We start from the raw sequence: 20,247 nt of genomic DNA on the forward strand, positions 1-20,247 counted from the left end.
TGCCATTGTTAAAGTCAGAAAAGAAAATATAGATTTTTTTCACCATATTCTAAAAGTTTCTAAAGTATTTAACAATGGAATCTTCGAGCTGGAAAACCATACATTATTTTTATGGCACATATTTACTAAGTACTTTCACATGTTTCATCCTTATAATTACCCGTAGGGTAGATGTACCTGATAGAATTATTTTCATATATAGATGCAAATCTCAAAATCAGAGAAGTTAGTAACTTACCTAAAATCATACTTAGTTTGAAACCAAAAACCAGACCTTCTGATTCTAAATCCAGTGCTGTTTTGACTACATCATGCAAATATGGATATCTGTTCATGATCTAAACAATTATTCCTGTTTTGAACTTCAAACAAGAATGCAAAAAAAAAGTACACCTTAAGCTGACACAATGTTATATGTCAATTATATCTCAATAAATCTGGGGAAAAAAAGAATTCCATTTTACTCAGAAGAATATTCCATTTCACCCACATAAACATTTAATACATACATAACTCACCCAAGATTTTATAGCTACTAGTGGTAGAGCCAAGACTTAAACCTACATATTACTGCTATAAGTTAAGGAGAAGGAAGAAAGGTGACTGATGATTAGAATGGGAAAAAAACAAAATCCACCAAAGTTTTGATGCTAGTAAAAGACTCACCAGGGGCACCTGGGTGGCTCAGTCACTTAAGTATCTGCCTTTGGCTCAGGCCATGATCTCAGGGTCCTGGGATCCAGCCCCGCTGTCAGGCTCCATGCTCAGCGGGGAGTCTGCTTGTCCCTCTCCCTCTGCCTCCCCTCCTTCTCCTCCTCCTCCCCCTGCTCCTGTGTGTGTGCTCTCTCTCAAATAAATAAAATCTTAAAAAAAAAAAAAGAGTCACCAAGTCAGGGGGCCATTTATTCATAAAAAGCCATAGTAGTTGACATGCAAGCAATATCCCACCTAGAGACAAAAATTTAGAAGCCATCCAAAATTTGAAGTCATGAGAAAGAAAGATTTGCTTAAAGGATAACATATAAAGAGATAAAAGAAAGGCAATGGAGGAAACATACATGGCCAAAAAATAACAAATATATAGTGTTCGTCATCATCATTGTTATATTACTATTACTACTATTTTTACATACTGCTTCAATGTACAAAAAGCAGGGGGGGAAAGGAATATCAAAGAATTAAGTAATGGCTTACTTTCACATGCTAAAGAGTGATCAAAATTAGAAGATGAAGTAAAAGGCGTAGATTTAGGGCTGAATATCACTGGTGCCATTAAAGAGAGAGAAAGTCAAAGAGCAGAGAGAAAATCAAGATTTTAGGGAGGTAACAGATGGTGTTAAAGTAGAGAAAGAAAAATCCGGAAATGACAATTTCAATAATAGGGAAAAAGGTTTGGGGGGAGTGGGAAAATAAGGCAATATGCTATCTGTAGAAAATCTGTAGAGTGCCATAAATCTACAAATAGTTAAAAGATAGTTTCCTAGCATCTGTGAGAATCTTATTGAAGACGGGTATCATGAACTTAGTCAAAAGCTAGATGGAATCTTTTTGTGACACCATTAAGAAATGTTCAGGAACTTAATATTCAGAATTTTAGAGTAGCACATCTGTCTGGCACAATAAGCAGAATAGAGTATCAAAAGAGACAGAGATCCTTTGTTCATCTGTTTTGTTTCTTAAATTCCACATGAGTGAAATTGCACGGTATTTGTCTTTCTCTGAATTATTTTCCTTACCATCATACTTTCTAGATCCATATGTGTTGTTGCAAATGGTAAGGTTTATTCTTTTTATGGCTGAATAATATTCCACATCCCTTCTTTATCCATTCATGTATTGATAGACACTTGCGCTGCTTCCATAATTTGGCTATTGTAAATAATGCTGCAAAAAACATAGGGGTGCATATATCCTTTTCACTTTAAACAATAGAGAACAAACTGATGGTTATGAGAGCAGAGGTTGTTGGGGGGATGGGTAAAATAGGTGAAGGGGATTAAGAGTACACTTATCATGATGAACATTGAGCAATGTATAGAATTGTTGAATCACCATACTGTACACCTAAAACTAATGTAACACTGTTAACTAACTGGAATTAAAATTAAACAATTAATTAAAAAAATAAAATACATTACCTTAAAAGAGAGAGAGAGTGACAGAGAAAGAGCTCCTTGGAAGTCTTAGGTCACACTGAAATTGTCTGACCAAATTACACACTGGGCAATGCAGCACGTGAAGCCAAAGATGAGCTGACATATGGAGATAAAAGAATACAGATCAGAGATCTTAAAAGCAGGGACAGTAATTGTAAGCTTGTGGTAACTCTATCTTTTACTCTATCTTTCTCCCATATCTTAATTCTCAAAACTGGATTCCCATTAAAAATCAACTTCACTACAACATTATGACTATAGTTAACATTGCTGTATGATATATAAGAAAATTTTTGAGAGTTAATCCTAAGGGTTCTCATCACAAAATTTTTTTTCTCTTTTCTTTTTATTTAATCTATAAGATGATGAGTGTTAACTAAACCTATTGTGGTAATCATTTCATAATGTATATAAATCAATCCATCATACTGTGTACCTTAAACTTACAGTGATATATGTCAATTATTTCTCAATAAAACTAGAAAAAATCAACTTCACTTTCTTTCATGTGCCTTTCTCTATACAGTTGCCCCCATTCTTCTTTCTTGTATAATTTCTGTTCCTACTCATTTTATTATATCCTTCCTCTCTGGAAGCATAGGAACCTGTGAAGGAGATTCTTCTTCTGGTAGAATATGTTTCACCAACCCCTCAGTCCCTCTTCACTACACCACCTACCTAATCTATCAAAAGATCTCAGGTAGCAGCATGATCAGGGAGTCAGAGAAGTTCCACTAACTGAATTTTCTCCTGTGCATAAGCATTGCCCATATCCTTCCATCCACCCTCCCCAGGACAAGGAGTTAAATAAAACTCTGCTGTTTTGAGAAAGGCACCTAATTAAGCTATAGGAGAAGATGGTGACCAAGTGATGCATTAGAGTTCTGGGATTCTCAGACTGAGATCATCAGGCCAAGGGCACTGTCTCATAGGATTATAAGGAAGGGAGGAAAGAGATGTAGGATTTTCTTATAAAAAATAAAGATCCACTATTTTATTTCTTACATACTTCTTACCGTTATTTTATGATAGTACCCAGAAAAATCTCTAATAAAAGAAATGATGTATTTTCTAATTTTTAAATGGAAAAAAACTCAAACTTTTATGAAAAAAAAAGTTGTAGAACTTAGAAATCTTGACACATTTTGTCAACTAAGTCTCTGCGTGTGTTCAAAGGTCCAAACAACAATTAAGAGCAGCAAGCATGAGTAATTATGAAAGACAGAATAATGGAGGAAGATGTGAACACTTGGAGTAGAAACACAGTAGGACAAGAGACATAGAGATGGAGATGGAAAGATGTGTGCACAAACCCTTTATTTTCTGGAGAAACAACAGAAAACCAACTAAAAGAATTGTCAGAGTGCAGCAAATTTGAAAACTACAAGATAATTCACACAAAAACTTAATACAAGCACACACAATTAAATACATTAAGATTATTGCATTCAAAATAAGACCCAAAATATAATTTTCTTGGATCTTACATATATTAAATATGAAAAACATTAAAACAAAATACACTTTAAATAATATAAATTAATCACTACAGACATATACCTTCTTCTACTCTAGTAAATCAAATATAGTAGAACCAGTAGAAGACAAAAAGTAGGATGAATTGACAATTCAGAAAGGAAGAAAAATTAAAAGGCCGATAAACATACAGAAGTACAAAACTTGGAGGCAAAATGTTTGGTGTTTATCCTTTCAACATTACATGATGGCAAAGGGCACCCAAGGACTATCCAGAAGAATACACTTAATTCATCTATTAAGTATTGATTAAAGGATGTAGACTTAGTGAAGTTCCCATTTTCCTCATAGGTTTTTGCCCAGTAGAGATGTACATAATTTCTGAGCAGTAGAACAGATAACCCCAGATATTTATGGTCTGTTGAACACTAACCAGTGTTATATCTATAATTCAGCAATCATGCTAGAATTTCTTTGCAAAAATGTCTATAGGTACCCTAATTTTTTCCAGATTTACTGAGATATTGGCATATGATATTGTGTAAGTTTAAAGTGTACAGCATGTAAAATAAAAAATAAAAGTGTACAGCATGATTTGATACACATACATTATAAAATGATTATCACAATAAACATGTCCACCACTTAAATAATTACTATTATGTATATGGTGATAACATTTAAAATTTACACTCACCAACTTTCTGTATGTAATACAGTATTGTTAGCTACTGTTACTATGCTGTACATTAAACCCCCAGAACTTATCCTTCTTATAGCTGGAAGTTTGTACTCTTTGGACAATATCCTCCCATTTTCCCTACCCCTTGGTTCTTGCCAACCACCATTCTATTGTTTCTATGAGTCTGGCTTTTCGTGCTTGCTTCGGCAGCACATATTCTATGAGTCTGGCTTTTCAAAATTCCACATATAAGAAAGAATTTACAATAGTTGCCTTTCTCTGCCTGACTTATTCCACTTAGCATAATGCCCTCAAGGTCCACCCATACTATTGAAAAAGGCAGGATTTCCTTCTTTTTTATGGCTGAATAATATTCCATTGCATGTGTGCATGTGTGTGTATCACAACTTCTTCATCCATACATCCATCAGCGGACACTAAGGTTGTTTCCATGTGTTGGCTATTGTAAACAATGCTGTAATGAACACAGGAGTGCAGATATCTCCTTAACACAGTGATTTCATTTCCTTCAGGTATATGCCCAGAAGTGAGATTGTGGGATCATATGGTAGTTTTATTTTTAATTCTTTGAGGAAACTCCAGACTGTTTTCCATAGTGGCTGCACAAATTTATATTTCCACCAACAGTGCACAAAATTTCCATTTTTTACACATCCTTGCCAACACTTGTTATCCCTTGTTTTTGATAAGAGCCATTCTAACAGGTACAAGGTACTACCTGATTTGCATTTCTCTGATAATTAGTGAGCAACTTTCATGTACCTGTTGGCCATTTGTATGTCTTTGGGAAATGTCTATTCATTCTTTTAACCATTTTTTATTTCATTATTTGTTTTGCTATTGAGTTGTATGAGTTCTTTATATATTTTGGATATTAACCCTTTATAACATAGATTGTTTGCAAATATTTTCTCCCATTCTGTAAGTAATTTCTTCTGCTGTACAGAAGCTTTTGAGTTTGATGTAATCCCATTTCTTTTTATTTTTATGATTTTTTTTATTTATTTGAGAGAGAGTGTATGTGCACGCGCATGCACACACAAGCAGGAGGGAGAGATAGAAGGGGAGGGAGACGGAGAAGCAGACTCCAGGCAGAGTGCAGAGCCAGACATGGGGCTTGACCTCATGATCCTGAGATCATGACCTGAGCTGAAATCAAGAGTCAGACACTTAACCAACTGAGCCACCCAGGTGCCCCACCCATTTCTTTGAGTGTGACTGTATATGTAGGGATTTGTTATGGGCTCTTGATTCTATTTTTCTGATGTATGTATCTGTTTTTATGCCAGTACCATACTATTTTGATTACTATAGCTTTCTGTAATAAAGTTTGAAATTAGGAAGTGTGGTATCTCCAGCTTTGTTCTTCTTTCTCAGGATTGTTTTAGCTATCTAGGGTCTTTTGTCATATGAATTTTAGGATTCTTTTTTCTATTTTGGCGAAAAAATGCCATTGTAATTTTGATAGGTATTGCACTGAATCTATAGAAGTATAAAATTAATAATTATAAAATATTTTAAAGTGTCTCATGGCTATGAAAGAGTTGGAGTAAATAAATATTTTATTCATTCTTTCAATCCATGAACACAAGATATATTTCCATTTATTTGTGTCTTCTTCAATATCTTTAATCAGTCTTTGAATTTTTACCTTCTTGGTTAAATTTATTTTTAAGTATCTTATTCTTTTGATGCTATTGTAAATTAGATTATTTTATTTCTTTTTCAGATAGCTCATTGTTAGTGTAAGAAATGCAAGTGTATGTTGGTTTTGTATCCTGCAACTTCACTACATTCATTTATTAGTTCTAAGGGTTTTTTTGGAGGAGTCTTTGGGATTTTCTGTATTAAAGAAAATCATATCAACTGCAAACATAGACAATTTGCTTTTTCCTTTCTGATTTGGATGCCTTTTATTTCTTTTTCTTAACTATTTGCTGTGGCTAGGATGTCCAGCGCTATATCGAGTAGAAGCAGTAAGTATGGGCATCTTTGTCTTGTTTGTTCCTGATCTTACAGGAAAAGGTTTCAACCTTTCCCCATTGAGTATGATGTTTGCTGTCATTTTGTCATACATGGCCTTTATTTTGTTTGGGTACATCCCCTCTACACCCAATATGGTGGGAATTTTTAATCATGAAAGGATGTTGAAGTCTGTTAAATTCTTTTTTTGTATCCATTGATATAATCGTATGATTTTTATCTTTCACTCTCTTAGTGTGGTATATCACATTTATTGATTTGTATATGGGCATCAAATTATCACACTGTACACCTCAAAGCTGCATATATATCAATAATATCTTAATAAAGCTGGAAAATATATAATCTATTTTTTTAATTTTAAGATTCTGCCTTTACTGATGATTGTTGAAAAGAAACAAGACTTATAGGGACATCTGGTTGGCTCAGTCGGTTAAGCATCTGCGTTTGGCTCAGGTCATGATCCCAGGGTCTTGGGATCCCAGGTGTTGGGGTTAATGTAGAGGATGAAACCAGCCATAATACCTGGCTTACTAAAATCTAAGACGGAGGGCAAGAGAGGGTTTCAGAGAAGGGCTACGCCTTTGGAATGCTGAGGCCCGCATGACCCACTTTGCCGTTGGAGTACCACCGGGAGTTACCTTCCCCGAAGCTCTCTTAGCCGAACAGCCACCCTGTGATCTAAGAGATGTGTGCATTGTCCCTTAGGCTATGTTTAGTAGAACAGGCAGATTTGCACATCTTATCTTTCCCCTAAATCCTCTCAGTTTCAGTAAGACCCCTTGTCACACATCACGTGCTTGAGAAACAGTGATAAGGATATCCTGAAGGACCAATAAAAGCGGGAGCAAAGAAGAGCAAAGGGTCTTCCTCTCTGAGTGTTGACCCCCTTTCCTTCTCTTCTCTTTCACAGCAAAGTTTGGAGTAATCTTCCATCCGTTGGTACAGGGATTGCTGGCCAGGTATTATGGCTGGTTTCATGCTCTACATTAACCCCAACACCCATCTTGGGATCCCAGGGTCTTGGGATCCTAAGGTCTTGGGATCGAGCCCTGCTGTCAGGCTCCCTACCCAGCGGGGTGTCTGCTTCTCCCTCTCCTTCTGCCCATCCCCCTGCTCATGCTCGCTCTTTCTCTCTCAAATAAATAAAATGTTTTTTTAAAAAAAGAAACTAGACTTATCAATGTAATCATTTAATCAGGAAACCATATTTGCCCCAGAGAATTCCAGTTGTCTACTTAAGTTATAACACAATATGTTTATTATTAGAAGTAAAATTTGTTCACTAAAGCTATAAAACTACTCAATACTTCTGTGATAAGTAAATCCATCACTATTAAGGTTTATAGATCTTTCTTGCTAGTCAGAAAACTTCAGCCCCTAAGTCCATCATTCTCTTTCCAGCCCTAAAAACTGTAAGTGAAGTCAAACTCCAAAAAGCCCTTTTCTTTCAGATAGCAACTTCCAACACAGGGAACTAAAACAAACTAGCTTAGCACTAAATCACAGGTACACCAAAAACAAAGCTAGAACCCTTTCTTTAGGGCTTTCAGTGAGAGCTCTCTGTCTCTGCAGCTGATCTCTAATTTGGGATAGAACCAGTTTGTTTGGTTCTGTTCTTATTTTTTTCCTGTAAATTTGCTGGAAGCATTAATGAGATAAGGAAAAGGAAATTCATCAAATTACTAGGTAAGGATCCAAGGTCATATGATGCTGTGAAAGGCTGTACTTTTCCACTCATGAACTTCTGTAAGACTCTCCATATCTAAAAGCAGTTTTAGGAACTGAAAAAGAAAATAGGAGCAATAAATTCTCAGGAGCAAAAACAAATCACAAGTAATGACCACCATGAACCATAAACTGACCAGTCATGAAAAAAATCACAGCAGTGTTGAAAATGAACAAGCTGTACCACCACCTCACTTTAAGTTAACAAAAGTTTGCTAAGACATGTCTCGTTAAAAACGCCACCTAAAATTTATTCAGATAGTCACTACTACAGTCTTCTTGAATAAAGCACTTGCCTTTGCCTCTATTTAGAGGCTAATTAGTCTCAATTTCTATCTTGTTGATATGGTAAAATAAAAATTAAGAGAAGAAAGTGTTGAATGGAAACGTTTTATCAAATCCAATCCAGAAACAGATGGAAAAAAAAAATTAAAGATTGGTAGTTCGAAGGAAATGGGAAGAAAAGGAGTAACTATTAAAGCGGAAAAGTCCATGATCTGATTCCGTCCCATAGTGGGAAAGCAATCTCTGAATTTTGTTGATTGGTTGGCAGTATCCAGGTAGATGGGTTAGGTAAGCACTAACCCATGGGGCTAGCTGCTGGGGGTGTCCTGCAAGTGAGGTGCCAGACTCTAGGTCACACAGGTGTCTGCAGGGCCACTTGGCCCTGCATAGAGAAGTGAAACGATAATTTTCAAACCACTAAAATCATGACACTCATCCAAAGTCATTCATTAATGAGCAAACTAACAAAATGTTAAAATCACTTCAAATGGAGATTTGACTTACAGAAACTTACATTCTCTGTATTTGCATTGCCATAAACAGCATGTATTGACACTGCCATGGACAGAATCCATTTCCATTGTTCTGAACAGGAAACATGCATTACTTTCAATTTTCTACAAATTAACTTCAATTTCTATAGGACTGTAAAATAGCCTAATCAAAGACAAAGGCCCACATTCCAAAAAACCACACAATCCCACAGGATCCCCCTAGCCAATGCCCTGTATTCCACGAAAGGGGGACCCACTAATTTTTTTGCCATTTCCAAGTCATTCTCAATTTTTTCCTAACAGAAAGTATTTCCTTGTTTCCCACAGCAAGATCTGATTAATTTGAGGTTTAAAAAAAAAGTCTCCCCTCCAGTGCAGTCAAATGATGTTCAAAGGAAAGTAAAAATTCTCCTGTGGGTACCCACTGGCCAAATCTAACTGCCTCACTGCAGAAAAACTAGTCTACAAGAATATTTAAAGTGCTGTCCCAAGGTGATTTGGTTTGAGTGTATTCTTCATGAAATAAAGTTATATATACTCAGTTGAGTTCTGAAGCTGACCTACTATGAATCAAGTTTCTCTGTTTGACCCTGATATAATAGAAATAAATAGAAACATTGTCATGTGTTTACAGTGCCTTCACCTCAAATACTCTTTCTGCACAAACAGAAGTTGATTTTGAAATAAGGGGAGGAGGTGGTCTAGGAAGAGCTAACTCTATAAAGAATTTGTCAAGTCACAAATTCTTGAAGTGGAATTATTTTGCTCCAGACATGTATATAATTATTCATAAAACAATTAACTTACATAAAATTGCCAGATTATCAAGAAAAAACAATCAAATTAAAAGTCATAAAGAAACTGCCTATACAGAGAGTACAAAATCTTATCGGAAAAACTGCAGCACAAATTATAAAAATGTGGGGAAAGTATCTTTATATCTTCCTCTCTTGCTCTTTCTCTTGCTTGAAGAAATAACTGAACTCCCTGCCTTTGGAGCTTGGTGCAGCTATGGGAATAATTGTTTATAATCACAGTTTTCTCCCCTATTCCTTTCCCACTAGCCTAGTAATTTACAGATTATGAATATCTTACTCGAGGATGACTTCTTCCCATTTGTAATTAGTGACCTATAGAAAATTAAAAACGAGTCGGAGTGTTGCCAGTATGTATGGCTCATACAGATAAAACACAGAAACAAGCTAAAAAGCCAGATACTAAAGACAAGTCTGTATTTCAATAGATTGAAAATATGGAAAATAATAATTGACATGAAGGAAAACAGAGAGAGTAAAACTAACAAGGAAGTCATCATTTGGCTTCTAACCAGAAAAGACTGACTTAAAACACAGACTGATAAAATCTTTCTCATTTTAGCTTTAAAAATCAACAAAAATCCTCTTCTGGCAAAGGAAGTTGGTTAAATGCCAAGGCTATTGATGGGAAGTGGTAAGGATGTAGCTTAAAAATGCTCTGTTTTGATTATATTTTTCCTTTTTTAGATGAGGACTGCATCTTAACATCTGTTTGAAAGATAAATGTATGAAAACAACGTAGCTAGACAGAAGGTTTACATGAATTTGTGAAAAGTTTTGTTGGTTTTTCAAAAAGGCTGGATGCCTTTTGTCATTCTCGGACACTTGATGGATTCTGAGTACCCTAGATTTTAAAGGTCTTACAAGTAATTGAATTGTGTTATCATAAACTGAGTTACTCATAAAATCATTAAGTTGAAGCGTTCAAGTTTGCTGTATTACGCAAAAAATGAATCGTGGAACACTACATCAAAAACTAATGATGTAATGTATGGTGATTAAAATAACATAATAAAATAAATAAATTTTAAAAAAACTAAAAATTTAATGAGTGGCAACTAACTTCAATGAAAGAACTCTTATCTCAAAGACAGACTCAAGTTGATTCTTTAGGATTAGAAATCAAATAAAGATAGGAGACAAAGACTAAAATGCAGACACATGTTTGAGAAAGTGTCTGGCCTCCTCTGAATCTTGATTTGAAGCTACTGCCACTATGGTTTCTGATCTGAGAAAAAGTCAAAGAAATAGCCACCCATCCTTCTACTATTTTTTAAAGTAAAGATGAATTTTAAAATTCACATCACAAGCATTAAAGGTTTCCACATTTGGGGACTTTTTATACTAAGTGTTTTTGTTTATAAGACCAGAAAAAATATGGTATAATTTTTTCATAGTCTCAGTTTAGGAATTTCCTAAATGTTTTAAAGCATTAGTTAGTGGGGACGCCTGGGTGTCTCTGGTTAAGCATCTGCCTTCGGCTCAAGTCATGATCCTAGGGTCCTGGGACTGAACCCCATGTCCGGCTCCCTGCTCCTTGGGAGCCTGCTTCTCCTTCTGCTTCTCTCTCTCGCTCTGTCTCTCATGAATAAATAAATAAATAAATAAATCTTTAAAAAAAATAAATAAAATATTTTTAAAAAACATTAGTTAGTGATTTAAAGGATTTTATGTGGAAATCTTCTTAAATAAAATCTTCTATGATATTAACTAAACAGTTTTACTGACTTACTGCATCGAGGAAAAACACAATTCCAAAATAGACTTAATTAGGAAAAGTGAGAACATGGTTTCTATGGCATATGGGTTGATCTCACAGTTATTAAAAGAGGTTATCAAAAACTGGGCAAATTTTTGGATTGGTTGAGGTCTTAAGGCAAGAGTTGATGCAGGCAAGGCAAGGTTTTAGGCAAAAAAAACAAAAGTGCAATGTGAATCACAAGATATTCCCTGGTTATAATTACACAATTGATGGAGATGGTTGTTCTAGTTCTTAGTCAAGCATAACTGATGACTGTGTTTTGTCCCATCCAGAGGGTCAGAAAAAAAGTAGCCTCACTCTTGACTACATCACTGTCAGGATTTCTAGATGGCATTGATGTCACAGAAACAACAGTTTGGAGTCCAATTAGGAACTGATCTCCATGCTCCTTTTGTCAAATGATGAGCTGGATCATGTGGTATGATAGTGGTTATATAGCTGCCTTTAAAACTTTGGAAATCACTTGCAATCACAATGCACAGAAATTCAAGAGCAAAATAATGATTAAACACTGCAGACTGCTTCAGAGACATAATTTAAAATAACCAAACTCACGCTAAAATAATGCATCCCTAAATCTATTTACCTACGTGGCAAGCCAGATAAACCATCTTATTCAGTTTAGAGATTAATTGTTTCTTCTGGCTCACGTCCAAGTGCAACACAAAGTGTTGGCAATAGCACAGACATAACTTACTTGGCTAGCTAATAAAAAGTCTAAAGCTATTTGTTCACTATCACATAGGCTAAAATGCTTAGAGTTGGCTATTGAGCCTCAAAAGCTGTCAGAGTCAATTTTAATTTTAACTAAGGTTAATTACACATTTCTGGCCACGTTTTCCAATTAATGATCACTTATAAAAATCTCCATTTGGATGGAACCAGAAAAAGTGAATCAGTGATTCCTCTAGGAAATTCTCCAGCTGTTAGGTCATGCAAGATTTCCTTGGAAGGATGAAGAACAGATGGTAGTATCTGCTAATGATAAGGCCGAGTGTATTACGAGTTCCTTGTAGTATTGGGCCATGTCTGCTTGCAACAGATTGGCGTCTAAGATCAGATGATATTCTAAGATGCACAGATTGACCTGTTACTACGCCATAAAGGAGAGCCTAGGAGCTAGCGAAGCTCAGATATTTCTGAAGGTTTTCTACTAGGCCAGAAGATGGGAGATGGTATGGAAGTGGAGTTTTTGTGTAAGTGAGAATGTCTGGCAGAGCTCTTTAATGAAAGCCTTGTCATTCCCCAAATGGGAAACTGAGGAAAATTTTGCCAGTGTGAGAGCCATGGATCTTTAACAAAGACTATGACATTCTGAAAACAAACATAGAAAAACAAAAACATATTCACATCCCATTGTAGGAGTAATAATAGGAAGTCAATTTAGAAGTATTCAAATAGGTTGTGAGATTCTGGCCCCCACATATGCCTAACTTTTAGAGTTTTGCCAGGATTATACCGTTGGAAAACAAGGCATGTATTAGAGATACTCTAAGTGATTTTTGCTAAAAATTCCCTAGCAATATTGGTTTAGAATGATCGCAAACTTTGTCCTTGCTATGACAGATCAGTTCATATAGTGTCAACACAAGGTTCTACCTGAAATCATCTGCAACAACAAGACAAGTATCCTGGCAATGCCAGAGACTATCTTCATATAATTTATATCCATATCATTTCCAATATTCGTTCTTTGCTGTTGGAAACCAATTTTGGCATTCTATGACCTCTTTGAACTCCTCCAAAGTCCTATTTAGGAGAAGTATCACAAGAACAAGCACCTTTACAAGGGCTTTATACGGACTCCCTGCAATGGGGCATTCTCACACAATAATTCCATTGTCCCTATTATCTCCAATCTTCTGGCTTAGTAGAAAACACCAATGTTATTCTCAAACTTGCCTTATAAGATAACTAATTGCAATGCTTCTTAATTTACATGTTCCTTTAAATTTTATCTGGTGTGGAGACAAGTTAAGAAGGGCATTTGTAAATCCTTCATCAGAATGGATGAGGCAGGGCTCCTAAAAAATGTAGCACATACCAGCTTAAGAATATATAAAATAATAATAATGAAGATGCATCACATGATATTTGTGTGTGCGCATGCATGCGTGTGTGTGTGTGTGTAAGAGAAAGGAGAGAGAATTAAAAGGTAAGTTTCATGTGAATTAGAAGATAAAACAAATTTTATTTTTAAGATAGACTTCAAGCAAATGGCTACCGTTCAGGAAAGGAACCCAGGCTAATTTTTAAATTGATAAAGCCTTGTCAAATATTATCTCAATTAGTCATAATCGTAAATCTGTGAATTCTGGTGCAGTATTGGAACAAACTGAAATTCAGAGGGGTTAAGTGACAGGTAAGATAACACAGCAAGTGAGTTGGTACCGTTGGGACCAAAGGCTCTGAACTGCAACTGCAAATTTTGTGTGATGCTATACTGCCTTTCATTTTAAACTTGTTTTAAGACAAAGATTGTGATATTTGGGGGAATAGGCAAATCTATATACTGGGCACCCCAGATCTGTCCTGCCTCCTGTTTTTTTAATAAAGTTTTATTGGAACTCAGCAATGTCCATTAATTTATGTATTGTCTATGACTATTTCAATACTACCACAGCATAACTGAGTGATCGCAAAAGATATCATACAGCCCACAAATCTGAAACTATTTACAATCTGATCCTTGTTGACACAAAATGAACAAACCTTATAGAATCTCTAAAAGTAAGAAAGAAACTTTTATTCAAGCCCCAGTTAGGACAGCTGGCCAGGAAACACACTCTTCACAGGTAAGAAAGTTTCTGTAGACTGAACAGTTTTCAAAGAGTTCTAAGTTTTTTTATATCTTGTAAAAGCTCAAAAGATTACAGATTACCATATAGGCAGGAATCACAAGTTTTAATATCAAGGAATGCAGGGAATAGGAGCATTGATCAATATCTTTAAGGACAAGATGGTTTTCCTTTAGGCTACTCATTTACAAAGCAGGTCTACAATGTATGCTTGATGGGCCATAAGTTAGGCTTTTGTTTTAAAAAAAAATTGTCACACACTGAAATAAAGCTCTCAGACACCAATCTGAGTTGTCGTGCATGGCTGCCTCTGCAAAGGAGAGTAACAGCATACGAAGTTGGTCTTTATGGACAACCTGTTGCTTACTTGAAGACGTTCCCGTAACTAACAAGTTTATAACAGACAGAAAAATAGATCAGACAGAAATCAAAAGTAAATACTGCACTCCTGAAAGAAAGAAAAAAGTGAGTTCAATGGTCACTCCGTCACAGGTATGGAGTGCCTGTAGTTCCTACCTGGATGAGCAGACGTCCTTTCCCTTTCTCTGGCTTGAGGAGTGACGTGTGTGCAGGCAGGGAGTACGTGGAGGAGGTGACCACCAAAGCCAAATGTTTCTCCTCTCATTTACTCCCTGGATGAGTGTTGAGTGCATTGAGCTGCAACAAGGATCTGGTTGTCTTCAGTCCAGAAATTTCAAAGAAGGCCCAGTTTTCTGGACATTCCTTTGCTTTTCAATTAGTCTCATCCAGGTAGGCATATGTTTATTAAATCTTATCTAGCCAGGCATTATGAATTCCCACAAAAAGTTAAGGTACAGACATACTGACTTAGAAAGAAATCTAAAATGTCAGGTCTTTATAGAGACTTCTTTCTTTCATCACCCTTTATAGAAAGTTTGCCAGCACCTGATCTATTTGACTGAAAATAAAGTCGAGAACATTCCTTAACATACATTCTGCATCTCCCAGACAGGCGCTTATACACTCATCTGGAGCCCCGATTTTTGTGACTGCCACTCAGGGGACACCTCTGGATCACCTGGCACCAGTGGTTCACAACGCTTACACTTGTGGTCTCATAAAACTGTATGTATTTGCATTTCTTTTATTTTTTAAATTTTTTTTATTTTTGTTCCGGCTTCTTTAAGATATAATTGACATAAAACATTGTATAAGCTTAAGGTGTAGGAGGTGATAATTTGATACACTTATATATTATCATTACAAAATAATTGTCATAATAGGCTTAGTTAACACTTCCATCATCTCATAAAATTACCATTTTTTATTTTTGTGGTATATATTTAAATACTTTAAAAGCTACTGCCTGAGAGTCTGGCTTCCATTCCGCCTGAATCTAGGTGCTGTTTGAGATCCTCACTTTTGAAACCCTGAAAAGCTTGGCACACCCTCAACTACTGGGAGCTATTAAAATATAATAGGCTGGGACGCTTGGGTGGCTCAGTGGATTAAGCATCTGCCTTTGGCTGAGGTCGTGATCCCAGGGTCCTGGGATCGAGTCCCACATTGGGCTCCTTCCTCGACGGGGAGCCAGCTTCTCCTTCTGCCTGCCACTCCTCCTGCTTGTGCTCACTCTCTCTCTCACTCACTCTCTCTCTGACAAATAAAATAAAATAAAGTCTTTAAAAAAAAATAAGATATAATATAATAGGCTCAGGGCTCCTGGGTGGCTCAGTAGGTTAATCGGCTGCCTTCTGCTGGGGCTGTGATCCCTGGGTCCTGGGATGGAGCCCAAGGTCCATCACTAAGGGCCCTGCTTCTCCCTCTCCCTCTGTCTTTCTCCCTGCTCCGTCTCTCTCTCTCAAATGAATAGATAAAATCCTTAAATATATATATTTATATAGAGAGATATATATTATATATTATAGGCTCAGTTTTCTCATCTGTTAATGAGGATAAGACTTCTTTCACCTTTATGCTGAAGCAGTGAACATAGTCGTGAGCTGCTTAGATGCCCCTTAAAAGAACTTGTTGGGGCGGCGGCGTGGCTCCCTGATTAAGCACCCACCTCGATCTCAGCTCAGGTCTTGATCTCAGGGTTGTGAGTTCAAACCCTGCATTTTGTTCCACGATGGGCTTGGAGCCTACTTAAAAAAAAAAGAGTGGGGGGTGGTGCCTGGGTGGCTCATTTGGTTCAGTGACCAACTCTTGGTTTCAGCTTAGGTCGTGATCTCCGGGTCCTGGGATCCAGCCCTGAGTTGGGGCCCAGGCTGGGCAGGGAGTCAGCTTGAGGATTTCTCCCCCTTTGCCCTCCCCCCCCAACACACACAAGAGCCTTCTTGTGCTCTCTCTCTCTCTCTCAAATAAATAACTCTTTTTTAAAAAAAGAAGAAGAAAAAGAAGGAATACTTGTTGCCCCAGCCGTCAGCTCCTGCAAGACTGTTTTCAGAGCATGTCCTCATCCACAGACAGATTGCAGTGGGGATGGAAGTGTGTGTGCACCCATCTTAGCCTGCTGCAGTGTAGCCCTAACAGGCTGGACAAGGCTTTCTCAAGTCTGCATTACAGTTTGACTTCTCACTCTGCCCAATCCACCTCTTCCCTTTCTCTGCCACAGCTAGTGATCCCTATAAAATATCCTGCATGCCAGACCTTAAATATATATAGTGAACTGCTTGGATTATCACAAAGGTTTGAGAGACAACAGTAAGAGCTAGGGTGGGGTTAAAAATAAGTTTCCTCTCCTACATGCGGCCCCTCCTTCAAAACTGGAAGAGGTAGATGTTTTATTTAATGTAGAGAAACCAACACAGAGAGCCAAGAGAAATGAAAAGAGGAATATGTTCCAAACAAAAGAACAAAATAAGAACTCAGAAAGATGGTCCCTTCTTCTAGAGGATTGGCTTTAAGGAACAGAAAATTAACCGATAGTCACTTGGAAATTTTGTGTTTCAATAAAGCCATTTAGTGATTTTTTTCTAAAACCCATAAGCTGACTGAACACTCTCCTCTTTGCCATCTCCATCTCTCTGTTCCTGAAGAATGTATATATGTATATATGGCTGGATTTAGAAAAGGAGTGAAGACTGCATCAAATCTGGCTATAAATTTATCGAGATGTGCTGAAGGAGAGGGCCGCATATGGAAAAAATCAGTGGACCAAAGAATAAAATCACCACAATAATATGAGCTGACAGAGTAAAAAGAGCCTCGAATGAACTACCTGAGGAGTGTTCCTGAAGAGTGGCTAAGAAGAAGATGTAAGAGAGGAGGAGCAAGAAGAAAGCAGCCAAGGAAATGAACCCACTATTAGCAGGGACCGTGAACACCAGTTTATAAGTATCTGCACAGGCAAATTTGATTAGCCAAGGTATGTCACAGTAAAAGCTATCTAATACATTAGAGCTACAGAGGGGCAAGTTTACCACAAAAGCTGGTTGGGCCAATATGTGAATGAAACCAATGGTCCAACCACTAAAATCAAAATGCACATTCATGAGTTCACGATGGTCAGGTAATGGAAAGGCTTACATATGGCCATATATCTGTCAAAGGCCATGGCAATGAGCAGTACATCTCATTGCCTCCAACAGCATGGCAAAAGAAGGCCTGAGCTAGATAGCCCCCAAAGGAGAGGACTTTCTGCTTCCTGAAAAGATCACAAAGCATCTTGGCTGCTTCAGTGGAGCAAAATATCAGGTCAATGATGGAGAGATTGGCTAACAGAGAATACATGGGGAGGGGAGGGTAAAAGGGTCAGAAGTCACAGTGACCCCTATTAGAAGGATTCCCATCATCCTAGACATATATAAAAGGCAATAAAAGCAAAAAAGAAGCTGGATCTCCCAGGAATTGGAGAGTCCCAGGAACACAAACTCAGACACCCCGGGGTGTTTGGCTCCATTCATTGGTTCATTTGGTAGGTATACGCTCCTGATACCTAAAAAAAGTGATAGAATTCAAATTAATACTATTACATTAATACCCTCTATGGAAAAAGTATATAAAATTTGGAAGTCAAATATTACCTGAGCATTTCATAAAAATCAAAATAACATCCTTTTGGCCACTATTACTGTAGTTACATATGATAGCAACTGAGTTGCCTAATAGCCTTGCCAACACAAGGAATGGTGCCTAGGAAAAATTTATTTAAATGACAAGTCTTGCACATATCATGTAAATTATTTTTTCTGATCACTTTTTGGGAGTACCAGCTAACTCAAATTTAGGTATTTAAGCAAATGGGAGTTTTGGGGTTTTTTTGTTTGTTTGCTTGCTTTTTTATTTTTATTTGAAAACAACTTAAATTTTTAGACAAATGATTTTAGTATATAAATTTGATTTTGTTTTTATACAGAATATAAAGATTTCCCTCATTGATCTTCCACGTGAAAGGTATTACAAGCCTGAAGGGAGAGACTTTCTGCCTACAAGTGTGTATCTTACACATAAGGGACTGGAAACCAATGGTGTAGTGCTTCTACACATAAATTAGGTCAAGGGACATCACATATTTAAAAGGAGTAAGAGAAATATTCTAGTTAATCAGATTCAAGAAGCACAAAAACCGTGCAGATAAGACCAAGTCAGTAACTTTAGTTAGGACACTGCAGGTTATACTGGAGTAACAGGTCTGTGAGGCGATAGTGGGTACCACAATAAAACAGCAAGGAAGAGCTATTTATATAGAAAGGCTGGAATGAGGGATTTTCACTAAAGCAAATTAACTTCTTGTCAACTGCCCAAACAAAAAAAAACAAAACCGAGCACATGAATGTTAGTATACTGAAGGCATGTTATACCAGTTTCTGTGCAACATGCTAAAAGTTAGTTAGAACTTCACTGGTGCATATGAATAATAGTCACGGAAAGGTTTTTTTTGTTTTGTTTTTTGTTTTTTGTTTTGCCCCTTCTCATCAAATTTCAGGCATGTCTTATTTTAGATGGAGTATAGCTTTTATCTGTAATTTCATCCTGAAAAAACATGTGAAGACAACGTTCATTCTGTGCCAGAGGATGACCAGCGACCTTGTTTATAAACTGCTCTAGCCCTTGCTTCCTTTCTTCAATAAAATTGTCATCAAATATTCCATCATCTCCTCTAAAAGGAAGCTGACGCAAAAATGCATTTCCAGGGAGCGGGGGGACTACAACCTTGCTCTCTCTTTCTAATTCACATCGCAGCCATTCAAAGCCACTGTATCTTCTTCTAACAGTAGATTCCTTCAGCTTGAAAATAGGCAGATTTGTCTTGACCCTGATTTCGTAGGTGGTGAAGCGGCCCCGGCCAACCCCCACCGTCTGTGAGTTGCTCACATCGATCTCGGGGAAGTTGCTGGGCGGCCCGTAGGCATCATTCAGGTTCTCCGGATTGGTGATCAGCCGCCAGGTGTCCGCCACGGTCTCCGCCATGTCTTTACTGCAGCCGCCGCCGCCGCGGACTCCGTCCGCCCCCACCACGTCCCACCCGACGCCGCCGCTGCTGCCCGCCGCTGCAAATGGGAGTTTTGATAGAATAAAAAGCCAAATAAATTTGGAATATCTGGTTCTGTCCAAATATAATGGGCCTCAGTGAGGTACATCAGAAAGAAGAATTGGACAAGGAATTGCTGAATAGACAGGAGAATTTACTTGAACTTCTTTCACATTAAAAAAAAACATTGGAAAGAATAACAGGGTGGACCACTGTTCATGTTGGTGGTCGAGTTAACTAAGATCTAATGGGTGAGGAGGAGCAAGAATGGGGGACAGAGTGGCATGAAGAATGCTTCTAGCAGAAGGAACAGCAGACAAGTCCTGGAGACAGGAGAGAGCCATGCATCTTTTACCCTTCAAAACCTGCTCAAAGATTTCCTTTTCCAGAAGCCTCCCAGTATAGGCCTCCAGCACATATTGATGATTCCATATATTTTTGGCGTTTTCAGGTACTGATCCAAGCAACCCAGAAAGAAAATGTGCATAAAAATAAAATCAGTGATTTATTTAAATCCATTTCAAGTTAATTTCTGTGAATGGTGTAAGATAGAGGCCTAGTTTCATTCTTTTGAATGTGAATATCCAACTATCCAGCACTATTTATTGAA

General features: G+C 37.2%; 1 protein-coding gene and 1 pseudogene across 2 annotated transcripts; both read right to left on the reverse strand.

The window, feature by feature from the left end:
• Positions 1-17,081: 17,081 nt before the first annotated feature.
• LOC112832903 (olfactory receptor 4F6-like) lies at positions 17,082-18,069 on the reverse strand (annotated as a pseudogene).
• A 665-nt stretch (positions 18,070-18,734) lies between these two features.
• Positions 18,735-19,651, reverse strand: LOC112833449 (sorting nexin-3-like). 2 transcript variants are annotated; one of them, XM_025884625.2, is made up of 2 exons: positions 19,481-19,651; positions 18,735-19,414 (listed from the first exon to the last, which is right to left on the reverse strand). In XM_025884625.2, exons 1-2 carry the CDS (start codon positions 19,574-19,576, stop codon positions 19,088-19,090), a joined length of 423 nt encoding a protein of 140 aa, XP_025740410.1. In that variant the 5' UTR covers positions 19,577-19,651; the 3' UTR covers positions 18,735-19,087. The 2 variants fall into 2 exon arrangements, with proteins under 2 accessions (XP_025740410.1, XP_025740409.1); XM_025884624.2 differs by having other exon boundaries at positions 18,735-19,651.
• Between the last annotated feature and the right edge of the window lie 596 nt (positions 19,652-20,247).

This window comes from Callorhinus ursinus, unplaced genomic scaffold, assembly GCF_003265705.2.
Source record: "Callorhinus ursinus isolate GAN/ISIS: 27379988/994484 unplaced genomic scaffold, GSC_fseal_2.0 scaffold25, whole genome shotgun sequence".
NCBI lineage: Eukaryota > Metazoa > Chordata > Mammalia > Carnivora > Otariidae > Callorhinus > Callorhinus ursinus.